Source organism: Epinephelus fuscoguttatus, linkage group LG13 (genome assembly GCF_011397635.1).
Source record: "Epinephelus fuscoguttatus linkage group LG13, E.fuscoguttatus.final_Chr_v1".
NCBI classification, from domain to species: Eukaryota; Metazoa; Chordata; class Actinopteri; order Perciformes; family Serranidae; genus Epinephelus; species Epinephelus fuscoguttatus.
In genome coordinates this window covers 37,100,362-37,113,958 of record NC_064764.1, presented here as the reverse complement: position 1 = coordinate 37,113,958, position 13,597 = coordinate 37,100,362, and the positions used below count along the sequence as shown (strand labels likewise).

Below are 13,597 nucleotides of genomic sequence, written 5' to 3'. Positions count from 1 at the left end.
TAGGTGCCTGCCATTCCTGCTGGAGTTAAAAAAAAAAACTTCAGCTCAAAGCGGAAAAGTTCCCCGTGTCATATCTTTTTTCCCATTGTCCATTCGGATGATTTGAGAGGCGGGCCTTCTGCGGTGGTCACGACAACAAGTGGTGGTAGCAGTTGCTGGATACCAAGAGCTATATGGCTCGATTATAGGTTGTCAAACTGCCCCGAGTCGTCCTAAAATATGCCTGGAAAAATCCACGATGGAGGAGAAGCTCCTGGACCAACTGGTGGTACTCCCCATGATCCAGCCTCTTTTTTAGGGTCTCATGTACCCACACTGATCTCTGTTTATCTGCTGACAGCCTCTCACCCTCAACCAGAGCTACAGACAGTACCCTCTGCCTCAACGTCTCAGGAACTACACACTGATTACTGTGAAATAAATAAACAGTAGCTTGATTACACAGGAAGGTTAGTGTAGGGACATGATGGGGTGGTTGCCTGGCAACAATTAAAAGGTGCAGCAAGCTTTTCTTTTTTTTACTAGTGGCATTCAATTGAATATAAAGCCAGTGCGGCGGTGCACTTCGCGTTTTGCAACCTGCAACACTTTCTTCTCCTCAAGATTTCCTTACGTTTTTCTCCCTGTCTTGGTCTTACACTTAAGGAATTCTTTAAAGTTTGTTAAACCGTTGCACAGAGGACTTTAGCAACCGTAGTAAGAAAAAAATACAAATTAGGTTTCATACCAGTGAATTAAATAAAAGCAACAAAAATGCGAGGACAAGGGCCAGTGACACAGAACGAAATAAAGTTAACACAGCCTATTAGGCCTAATTTACTAATCAATATTACTAATAGTTCTAAATGAGCATTCATTAATGTTCAAGGTTGCTGTTCTGCAGCAGGCTAGTTATGATTATTTTGTACTTAAACAGTGCAGCATTGTCGGTGAAAGCCAAGAAATCTGTCCACAATCTATCAAGTTCTGTTTTTCTTTTTTGGATTTGGAATCAATAGCTAGTCCGGCGAGGAGGTCTACACCACTAACTAGCCACCATTATTTAGGTTAATCAAAGAGACCAAGTCGTGGACGTATGGCGCACATTTTGGTGTCATACCTTTTTATTTTGTGTGTACAGGTTACACAGTTATACAACTGCAAAATGTAAGAACCTCTTAAGGCCTACAGCAATGGAAAACTGAAATGATAAAAATAACTGTTCATTCATTCATTTTTGTATATTTTTTGTCAAAGCCACATGGAGGGGCCTCTGTGGCTTAGTGGATAGAGCAGGTGAGCCATGTACAAGGCTGTTGCTGCAGTGGCCCGGGTTCGACTCCAGCCTGTGGCCCTTTGCTGCATGTCATTCCCTCTCTCTCTCTCTCTTTCTCCCCTTTTTACACTTAGCTTTCCTATCGATTAAAGGCAAAAAATGCCCCAAAAATATCTTTACAAAAAAAGAGCCACTGTAGCGCGGCTAGAGAATTGCACATAGTTTCAGAGCTGCAGGTTGCTTTCCCCTGGTTTGGTGTGTCTGGACTTGAAAGAGAAGTGAGCTTACAGACCTCTGTTTTCAGAGGTGCACTGTGGGTAATGTAGGCAGCAGGTTTTGTTGTTAGCTTTGCAGGTATTTGGTCATAAATCAAAGTATTGGATGAATTAAAACATTAGGAAGGATTCATCTTGAGGGGAACACGACTTGTTGTGTCATGTTGCTAAGATATTTCAGTGTGGAGCCGTCTGCCACTGGCATGGCTAAAAATAGGATTTTGAAAAGTGATTCCCAGGAGAAATGATGTCCTATAAAAACTACTTTTATCTCATCCTGAGAAATATCTGATAATAAAAGTCTGAGTTCATCTGAGTTGATCTGTAACATTTTCATTGACTCACTGCTGTCTCTCAAACAGACAAGTGACCCAAAGTACACTGATGTTTGTGTTTACACTACTGCAGTAAAAGTAGGTCTTTTCTTTTCTCTTCTATGATATTTTGTCCCTCGCGGGGCACCATACCGGTGAGGAGCTGTTAGAGCAGAGCTTTAAATGGAGTCAGAGAGCGTTTCAGCTCACCTTCAGGGAGGAGCTGCAGCGTCGCTCGTCTCTGTCTCCTCTGCTGAATGTAGATTTAAAGCTTTCAGTGCCAGTTTGATTTCAGCTCTGACAGCAGCGTCTGTCACAGCAGCTCTCCTTCAGACCAGCCGTCAGACTCTGGATGAACCGGGCATCACAAACACCCAGCGGGCAGCATTTGAGACTGAAACCTGTGTTTCATCAAAGAACTTTCTATCAGTTAGACAGCTGCTGGGCACTAATGGGACGACGAGCTGGTACACTTTATTAAAAAGCTGCATGTTGCCGTCGATCTGATATCTCTGACGTCCATTTAGAACAATTGCCAGTGAATCCAAATAAATCAGAGAAAAGATGCTGCAGAACAAAAGTCAGATTTTACACTGAGCTGATAAAACACAGCTGAAGGAAAAAAAACTCAGAAAATATGAGAACATAAAACTGTTCCTGTGCGGAGACAGAGAGAGGAAGAGGAAGAAGACGAGGTGAGGATGAGGACAGCAGGAGAGGGAGCAGATCTCAGATCAGCGTGTGTGTGTGTGTGTGTGTTGTGCAGAAATCATGGGGATAGCAGAGCCACAGAGGATGATGATAAAATGATAATTCACCAGACTTCATTCAAATTTATGGGCTTTATAATCAGCTGATTCTCAGTTTAACTTCAGGCTCTTTAGTGTCACAGTTTAAGGCTCTGACCTGATGATGCTTTCTGTGTGTGTGTGTGTGTGTGTGTGTGTGTGTGTGTGTGTGTGCGTGTACACTTAGAGCTCTTAAATGATCTTGCAGTGTAAAAGCTTTAAACCAGCTTTTAGACATCAGGACAGTGACTGCTGCTGCTACAGTTTCCACTACATGTAGCAGTAACAGTAATATTCATGTGTGATGTAAAAGAATAAACATAACAGTAGCAGCAGCAGTAGTAAAGGTAAAGTAGAGGTAGTTGTAGTGGAAGTAGTAGCAGTTGTTGCAGCAGTAGAGGCAACAAAGGCTGCCCCGAGCACTTTAATCTTTGCCCAATCCGCGTCCATTTCAGTATTCCAATATTTTTTTTTGTGTGTTCTGCTAACAGTTATTCGCAGCCGGAGAGAGCAGGAGAGACACGTTTTTATGGTTAAAGATTCTGCCTAAAATGATGGCCGACAGCAGCAGAAGAGAGAGCAGGTTTAAAATTTTGCAGTGGCATCCTGATTGGCTGAGAGATCGTGGCAAAGTGTGACTGGATAACTAGAGGAGTGAACAAAGTGAGCTGATTAGAGGGAGTAGTGAGAGTGGGATGGAGAGAAATGTGAAAGGATGAGCACAAGAAAGGTCTTCCTGATTGAAGTTACGCTGAGCTTCATTAAAACACTTGCTTTGTATCTGGTGATAAGACGGTCAGAGATGTTAATAAATTAAGCCCAGTTCATACCAGAGATTCATGACAAGATGAGTTGAAACAGGCAACTTCTTTCAATGCACCGTCCTACAACGTTATAAAATCTCTAGTCAACAACTCTCTGTGCTTCTGATCTGCAGCTTTCCAGATTTACTTAGTGGCTGAATATAATTTGTAGCTTCTTAAAATCTGAATGAGGATAGCAAGAGTCAGTGTTCGGCTCACTACTCCAAAAATGTAATATATTACTCATTAGTCATTACTCTTTTTAAACGTAATAATGTTACTCCAACAGTGTCTGGCCAGTGTAGCAGCTTCAGTTGGTTGTGGGCATGCAGCAGCAGATGTGTCTGTGTCCCGTGTATTTATGCCGGATAAAGTGGGCTCAGATGCAGGTGGTTGATTAGAATAAATTAATGTGATTTATTATCATGATATTACAGTAACAGTAGCAACGGCAGCGTCAGCAGTGGCAGTTACGGCTGTAGTAGAAGCAGTTGTAGGTAAAGTATCAACAGCAGTGGTACCAGGAGGAGGAAGCAGTATCAGCAGTAGTACAGGGATCGATGTTGTAGTAGTAGCTGAAGGAGTAGAAACAGTGGTATCAGTAATGAAAGTACTAGAGGAGTAATAGTAATAGTATGAGCAGTAGCAGTGTTGTTAGAGGTGGTTGTAGTACACCAGCAGCAGCACAGGAATGTTAATTAAAACTCGAAGGTACTGTGCTGAGTACATGCAGTAAATGTGCTGAGTTTAGCTACATGAAGCTGATAATACTTCAGTAAGATTGTAAATGCAGGACTTTTACTTGTAACGGAGTATTTTTACTTTGTCATCTGTGTACTTTTACTGCAGTTACAGGTCTGAGTACTTGGTGTGTGTGAGCTGCAGCCAGCAGATTTTCTCAGACGAATCAAACTGTGACACTTTGTGTTTTTTCAAAGGGCCGGGCTGAGAAACATCTGGATGTGATAAATACCTTCATTCTCTTCTCATTTCTTCACATGTAAACCACCAAACACACAACAGCCCCGTGCAGTGGAAAATAAACTACTTTATATCTGACTGTCAGCAGCGTGTGCAGCACAGGACAACACTGCTGTCTCTGTTTCACCTGTGAATGTGATCTGAGCTCTGTGGTCTCTCTGCTCCATGCTGACAGGTTGTTGTTGTTGTGTGAGTGTTAATGTGAGAATAATTGCGTGCATGTCTCTGAGTGCTGTGATGAGGGACGGACAGACGGACAGACAGACAGACAGACAGACAGATGAAAATGAAGCCACAATATGATTCCAGTGATGATGTGATGCTGATTAGACTCCACCTCTGGCAGCGGCTGCAGCTCTCCTCCCTCTTTAAACTGCATGTGGGAACATTTAAATCCTGACAAGCTGACAGGGAATCTGATATGTGTGTTAAAGGGTCAGTTCACCCAAAATCACAAACACAGATGTTTCCACTCACCGGACCTCCAGGAGACACTTTTCACTTTTTAAACCTCTGATAGAAAAGAAAACTGTGTAACAGATCTGTGAAGGGTTAAATATGGATCGATTACTGAACGGGTCCGTCGGGCACAGGCCCAGGGGCCTCCTGGCCCCCTTCATTTCCCAAATGTCGCTTAGATTAAAATGTACCGGCTGGGAAGAGACTCAAAAAGTCCACAAAGAGATGAAAATGAACTGCAAAGAGACAAAAGACTTGTTCCAGTGGTGGACTGCAGCGCTGTACACAGATGCAAGTTTTACATATTTGTACTTTACTGTACTCCACCTCAGAGGGAAATATTGTTCCTTTTACTCCACTACATTTATCTGACAGTTTTAGATACTCAGCCCAGATACCAGAGGAAAATGTTAGCACTGAACATTTCTTTAAACCACAGATACATTAAGCTTAATATGTATCACATCAGTGCCTTTAAAGTGACGGCGTACATGAGCTGACTTTGTGATTTGGAGGTGGAGGGGACGATGGGACACCTGGGTAAGATGGGCTTTCCAGCTGTGTTTTAGGCACCAAACATGGCTGTTTTGTAGCAGCCTGTCACTGTTTTTCCACTAAGGACAGTGTTACAAAAAGCTTGGTTCAGTTCAGTCAAACTCAAGTTCATTTGCCCCCTCAGTACTGTTCATTTGAAGAGGTGGTCTCAGTCCGGTTACAAATGAACTCTGGTGCGGTTGGTTTGTGGTGAGAAGGTGTTCCGACCTGGATGTGAAGCAACTGCAGTCACATGACACATTGTTTGGGTTAAACATGAGCATGTTACAGTCCTGGAGGATTATTAATGTGCACCTCCTCCTGTACTGCCTTAATATGCACATTCAGCACATCCAATGCATCAAAACATTGTTTTCTAGTTGGAGCCGCGTTTGCCTCGTTTTCAAACTGTATGCTTTGACTAAAATGAACAATGACAGCAATATAGTCCACGATGAGCAGCGCTAAAATCAACCTGCGTAGTTGTCCCTCCATTGTGACATTAGAAAGTGTCACATTTATCTTGCAAGTGTACTCTTCTTCAACGTTTGCTTTACTTCCTGGATTTTTCCCACATGGAAATTCTGACCAATCAAGAGCAGCTTTCTCACACAAGGCATTTGATCTGGTCCGCTTGTAAATGCTGCCGTGAGAACACCAACCAACTCTAGGCAATTATACAACTTTGGAACAACATGAGTCCCTGATTCAGACCAGAGGAGACCACTCTAGGGCTGAGAGAACCATAAGTATCTAAAACTGGCTCCACATTGACAAACTACAACATTAAAATGTTCTTGCATTTTTTCATTAGTGATTAAAAACAGTACATTCTGCAGAACGACTACTTTAGAGTTGATACTTAATTTTGCTGATAATACTTGTGTAGTTTTACTAAATGCGTGACTTTTACTTGTTACAGAGCATTTTTACACAGTGGTTTTACTACTGAAGTAAAGGATCTCAGGCGACCACTGCTGGCTCAGGGTTAGTTTGAACCCTCCCTGATGAAGTATATGCAGTAGTATTTAATACATACCGTAGCAGAGTGTGTGTGTGTGTGTGTGTGTGTGTGTGTGTGTGTGTGTGTGGGTGTGTCTTGACTGATGAGGTGTCACCATGAGGTGAACTACAGCCAGATGTTTGTGTCTGCTGGTGTTTCTGGTGAAAAACAGAATCTCAATTAAAGACATTTTCTTTGTGTTTCTGTCTCTTGGCTCTGGTTTCCATCGTCCTCCTCCCTCTGTGTGTTTTTCTTCCTCTCTATATTTCTTCCTCTGTCTCTCCTCGTTCCTCTCTTTGGCAGCAGCAGCAGCAGCGGCGGCGAAGCTTCCAGCCAGAGAAATGATTCTGGCTCCGATCATTTTGGCTCTGGGAGAAAAACGCAGCCTGGTGTGATTATGATGAATGTGTGGCAGCGAGATGTGTAATTTACCTGTCGGGGTTATCGCACACTACGCTTTAATGAGTTTTCCTAAGACCTGAGGAATCTGTGGATGCACATGTTCAGATTTATGGCAGATTATCTCTCTGAGTGTTTTCTTTTTCCTTTTCATGAGCCTGCAGAGCTTTAATAAAGACCGGGCTCTTTCCTTTGTGCAGGGAGTGTTTTACAGCTCTTTAGCCTTCAGCACTCTGTGTACGCTAATGCAGCTGGAAAATGAAAATATGTCAGGAATTATTCAGATCCAAAGAATACCTGCTTAAAAACATTAATCTTCAAAGGATGCATTTATTTATAAAGATTCACCAGGAGGAATCTCTTAAACACAAAACCTGCAGCTTCAGTCAGTGAAAGGATCATTATGTGTAAAAATAATGTAAAGCTTTTTGACCTCATCGCTCTCATCATGGAGACGATAATCTCAACACAGCACAGAGTGAAGATACTAACGACCCCGATAGAGGAACTTAAAGGTGCAAACCCCCTAGCATGAGGTGTAACAGTGGGCTGGTAGTCAGCAGCTGTGTCGGATCTAATTTGTGTAACAGCAGCAACAGAAAGTTTTCTGATGCAGCAGGGAGTCATGGCTGTTCGGTCCCTCTGAGCTGGGGTTTGTGCTGGCTGGATTCAGGTTGCTGCAACCGTTGACTGGACTCCGGAGCTGCTGCCTGCTTTCTTCCTGGCAAGGTGGTCTGAAGTGGTGCGGAGTGAGGTGCTGTGATTCATTAGCTACATAAACATGAACTTTGAGCTACAGCCATGAGCTTTTCGCTCCAGTTAGCAGAAAGCTAAACTTTTAGCATCATTTTTCCTTCATCCCATCAGTCCGTCTTCCTCTTTTGGTTGCTTTTCAGTGTAGGCAGTTGTTGCCAATGCTGGAACAGCAACTTTCCCCATCAACGAATCAGACTTCCGCCATCTGAAGTGACATTTACGCACATCTGTATTTGTAGAACCGCAAATAGGAACGCCCTCTCCCTGAAATGACCTGTGATTGGCCAAAGCCTCCTGTCACAGGCTAGATTTTGTCTGAAAACGGAGCCAGGAGGACGAGCAAGGGTCTAGTTTTCTCTCAGATCACTTGAATTACAATATGCTCAATGATTATTATGAGATTTTAGCTCAGTGACGCCAAAATAAAACTGCCTAACTCAGCTTTAAATCTAATGAAAACAGTAACTTTTACTCACAGTGAACAGAAGTCATAGTTTTTATACCTCTGCACCAGTGATAGCCATGACCAGAGGCTTTATGTTTTCATCCGTCTGTCTCATTTTCGTAAACGTGACACGTTGAGAATTTTGGAAGTAGGTCAAGGTTACTGTGGCCTTGTCTGTCTCCTTCTCGTGAACGCAATATCTCAAGAACACCTTGAGGGAATTTCTTCAAATTTGGCACAAACGTCCACTTGGACCCATCGATACACTGATAGAATCTTCTGGTCAAAGGTCAAGGTCACTGTGACCTCGTCTGTTGCATTCTCTTGAACACAATATCTCAGGAACGCTTGAGGGAATTGGTTCAAGTGTGGCACAAACGTCCACTAACAATAAACTGATTCGATAACCTTGTTCATTACATTCTAGTGAACAGATATCTCAAGAAAACCTCCAGAGATTTTTTTTTTAAAATTTGGCACAAACGTCTACTCAAACTCAGTGATGAACTGATTAGATGTTGGTGTTCAGCGGTCAAGGTAGTCTCACTCACCAGACCTTTCTCAAGAAAAGAAAGGTCTGGCTGGGCCGCCTCTCAATTTGAGATTGGAGAAAAAAACGCCCCGGCTGCTTGTACTTCTTTCAGCCAATCACAATCGTTCTGGGCGGTGCCACAGCAACGGTGCGCTTGCAAAAATATTGCCGGGGGAAACAGGTTTTGGTGTAACACGCCCACAAAAATATCGCCTACAGGTCGCAAACCATGGCAGAAAAATGGCTACATCCCCACAAGATCAAACACCGCAAAAGTTAGTAAAGGATGTGTTGAAAACGGTTGAAAACTGCTACACAACCGGAGGTGGTAGGGCGGGACTTCAGCAGGTGGCTCGTTCCGCCCAATGAGAGGCTGATCTCTGCAGCGAACTTCCTCTCCTTCTGGTGAATGCAACATCTCAAGAACACCTTGAGGGAATTTCTTCAAATTTGGCACAAACGTCCACTTGGACCCATCGATGCACTGATAGAATCTTCTGGTCAAAGGTCAAGGTCACTGTGACCTCATCTGTCGCATTCTCATGAACACAATATCTCAGGAACACTTGAGGGAATTGGTTCAAGTGTTGCACAAGCATCCACTAACAATAAACTGATTCAATTTTGGTGGTCAAAGGTCAAGGTCACCATAACCTTGTTCATCACATTCTGGTAAACAGATATCTCAAGAAAACCTCCAGAGATTTTTTTTTTTTTTACATTTGGCACAAACGTCTACTCAAACTCAGTAATGAACTTATTAGATGTTGGTGTTCAGAGGTCAAGGTTACTGTGGCCTTGTCTGTCTCTTTCTGGTGAACGCAACATCTCAAGAACACCTTGAGGGAATTTCTTCAAATTTGGCACAAACGTCCACTTGGACTGAAGAATGAACTGATTTTTTTCCAGTTAAAAACTTGATCTGAGAACAGTTTTAATTGTTTCTTCTGTGTTTTTGAACAGGTTTCAATGCTTTGAGCACCACAAATAAAATCCCGTTGACACCCAGGGTTTGAGATCTCAAAACACACAAAACTGAGATGATTCAGACGCTGTCAGAGGAACGTGGCACAATATAGTTCATGAGATGTGAGTGAACCGACACTGTGATGATATCATCTTATAGCAAAAACACAACTGAGGGCGCAGTGAGGACACAGTGTTACACAGACATGTAATCTACAGGATATAAATATCTTGGAGGTTTTTCTTCTTCTGCTCCTCTTTGTCGTGAACGCTCGGTGGATGTCGAGCGCCTCCCCTTCTGTGTGTGCTGATTGTTTCAGGTAGAGCCTGCTGTGTGCCGACTGTTGGAGCAGCGGCAGCAATAAAAAGCTTTCACACTGAATCAATGGTGCGTTCTATCAATCCTCCTCACTGAGCGCCAACAGAAGCTTTTCTTTCTGTTACATTACTCTAAAGGACGTTTGTCCTTTCAGTGTGTGACAGCCTCCCTCTGCTCTCATTTGAATCACTTCATCGTGCTGTGTGGGCTTTCTGCTGACGCTCTCTTGTTACTGCGGAGAAAACATGCGACGCTGCTCCGCCCTCCTCCACCCTGCCCGCTCTATTTGCACCCAGACAGCTGAAACATTGCTCCTGTCGCCTCTGTCCCCTCACTGTTTATCTTCTGCCTTCTTCATCACTTTCTCTGCGTCCTGGAGTTTTTCTCCTCCTCCTCCTCCTCTGCCTCTCATTATCGCTGGATGCTGTTTTCTTGTCTCTGCTCTCAGATCTAGTTCCCATTTTTCTTTTCTTATCTCTTTCCTCACAGATAGCCTCGCTGTGTTTCTCTCTACTTGCTTTTTTTACTCCTTGTCTTCTCTCTCCTGTGTGTGTGTGTGTTTCTGTATCTTGATAAATTACACCACAGTTTTCATCCCTGTGACCTCTCTGTAGTTTTATAGTAGGATCCAGATTCATAATAAGTGTTGTCATCGCTTCTTTAACTGGAATAAAAAACGGTGCCAGTGCAGTAAACCAGACGTTTGCAGGCTCACAGTCATTATTAATTTGAGGGTACAAATGACTGTTTGGAATAATGAAACATTAATGACAGTTAATGTGTATTTAATTACCTGTCGGGCTTCTGTGCAGAGAATTTTGGAGGTGTGAGCAGAAATGAGCTTCGACCCAGCAGCATGTTGTACCTCACACAGAGGAACTGCATCATCAGAAAGGATGTGGTGGTACTGAGCAGCAGAGGAAGGAGTACTAACATCTTTTCCTGAAATGAACGTACAAATGCAGAAATTAGGGCTTGGCAATATAGACAAAATTTCTATCTTGTTATTTTCAGGCTGACTGGTGATACACAATATATATCTCTGTATTTTCTACGAAATGGGCAACATGTTTAGTGTCAAGTCAAAGCCACATTTGAGATGTCACACTTCAAAATGAAATGCAAAGACAGGGGTTTGAAAATATACAGCTGCACAACATGGAAATGAAAATAAATAGCAGGGCTGTACGTTAACATTTTTGCACACAGCACTGGAGCTACAGAGGTTTAAAGTTTGCAGCACAGGACACTAAACTATGACATGAGTATAAAAGTATCAAGTAGGTTTGAAACAATTAAAAATCTTTGTGGGCGGAGTTAAAAAGTCGTTTTCCATCTGTCGGCCTTTCAAATGAATCTAGTGCTGGAAAATGATTTAAATATTTTTAATTATTTAGGCTATTGCATAAAATACACCAAGCCGTGTATCGCATGGTTTCAGCAATACGCGAAATCTTGGTTAAGTAGCCAGTTTCACTGACACTTGCACTTCCCCATGTCGTCCAGGGTTCAGTGACAGCTAGCTTGAAGACAGCGGATCCTTTGAGCATGACAGCTGGAAACAAAGTTTGAGGGTTGCTGGTTCAACTATCCTTATATTTTTAAAAAAGAAAAAAAAAAGGAACGGAAGGAAAGGAATTATTTTGAGATTTTACAGGAAATCAATTCATAATATCCTTCTTCCCATGCTTTGTTTAACACTTTTGAAAGATTAATTTAAGACAAATTTAATATGAATCAAGACCTTGTTTTTAGATTAATGAAATCAGTGCCCTTTAAGGCTGTTTTTAGAAACTGCACAACCCTAATTTTATATTAAGGGCCAACCCCAATGCCAGAATAAATGTTGGTATTGTACAGTATGTTTCTGCAAACCACAGATTCATTACAGTTGTGTATTTTATATGCTGCAGACATGTTGAAACTTTACTCTTCTTTATGTCTCAGATTTCAATTGTATGTTTCAGCATAGCTGTGGTTAACGTGTTGTTATGTTTAGGCACAAACACCACTCGGTCATGGTTAGGAAGGGATCAGGTTTTGGCTTACATGCTCAGATTAGTCGCAACAAACATGGCTGGAGATGTCCCACATGCCTCCTTGATAATTCCTGCATTTGCTGCCACAAACATTACTGGTCTCAAACAGTGCTCTGCAGCTTGGCAGCCACCCATCATCCCCACCACTGCAAATATACAAGGTTTGCAGAAACATGCAATGCCAACGTTTTCTTCTGGCGACTGGGCTCCAAGAGTGTAACAGTTTATCACATGGAAGACGTGACACTGCATTTAAAGCATGTTATAATTTTATAATCAGATATGATGGATGATCTGTATTAAATAGTGTGTGTATAAACTCAGCGTCCAGTTTAAGTCATGTCTGTCTCTTCTGTCCTCACACTGTTCACTGCGGTGTGTTTGTGTCCTGCAGACTCTCTGTGCATCCAGAGGTTCGACCCCGGGTTGGGACTCATCGGTCCCATAAACCCCCTGATGGCGGGCATCAGCCTGGTCCCGCCCCCGCCCGTACCCCCCGACATGCCGCTCATCAAGGAGATCATCCACTGCAAGAGCTGCACTCTGTTCCCGCAGAACCCCAGTAAGACCCCACACTCACACTGTGTTATATACACACACTCTCACACACTGGGCTGCTGAGGGTCGACAGAGCCGCTGCAGGTCGCAGGTGTGAGCAGGTCTGTGGTCTCAGAGCAGGTACTTTAATGTAGCAGAGAAGTTTACTTCAGAGGAGTGATTAATACGGAGCTGCACATGATGTGATGCAGGCAGGCAGCTAAAAAGGTGCTTTCAGACTCTCCTACCTGCAGGGCTGTTTTTTATTTCCATCAGAGAGAAATAGACCACACAGCGAACAGGGAACAAACACTGGTCTCTTGTTTCGTTGCTCTGGAAATAACAAATCAACAGTAAAAACTAAACAGTGCACGAACCATATGTAATCAGTTAAATCCCAAACAACAACAAGCATGTGAATAAACTCCGGTTATACTTTAATTGATCGGTATTGGCTCAAATAAAGCCAATTAAAATCCAGTTCTTACGTCACTAAATTCTACTGTGTTTCTGTACTAGTAAGTTAAACCAATTACTTTATAGCTTCAGAATCAGGACCTTCAGTTTTTGGATCAAGGAGCTCATAAAAAAGGTGTTTTATAAATCCTAAAAATCCCATATCAGGAAAAATGGAACTATGTGGTCATCACAGTGATGATACAGATGATGATGATGTTTGTGCTTCAGACCTGCCCCCTCCGTCGACTCGGGAGCGGCCCCCCGGCTGTAAGACAGTGTTTGTTGGCGGTCTGCCGGAGAACGCCACAGAGGAGATCATCAGGGAGGTGTTCGACCAGTGTGGTGACATCATCGCCATCCGCAAGAGCAAGAAGAACTTCTGCCACATCCGCTTCAGTGAGGAGTTCATGGTGGACAAAGCTCTCTACCTGTCAGGTATACAGATACACATGTACATACAGATACAGATACAGATACATCTATACAGATACACATATACGTACAGATACAGATACATCTATACAGATACAAATATAGACACATCTGTACAGATACATGACATCTATACAGATACATCTATACAGATACAAGTATAGACACATCTATACAGATACAGATACATCTATACAGATACAAGTATAGACACATCTATACAGATACAGATACATCTATACAGATACAAGTATAGACACATCTATACAGATACAGATACATCTATACAGATACAAATATA

General features: G+C 42.6%; 1 protein-coding gene across 2 annotated transcripts in view; it reads left to right on the top strand.

Moving 5' to 3' along the window:
- enox1 (ecto-NOX disulfide-thiol exchanger 1) overlaps nt 1–13,597 on the top strand; it is a 153,894-nt gene that overhangs the window by 100,788 nt on the left and 39,509 nt on the right. For both annotated transcript variants that reach the window (XM_049594345.1, XM_049594346.1), the window contains 2 exons: nt 12,263–12,430; nt 13,093–13,299. In XM_049594345.1, the coding sequence (XP_049450302.1) occupies nt 12,263–12,430; nt 13,093–13,299 (375 nt within the window). The remainder of the gene's footprint in view (nt 1–12,262; nt 12,431–13,092; nt 13,300–13,597) is intronic.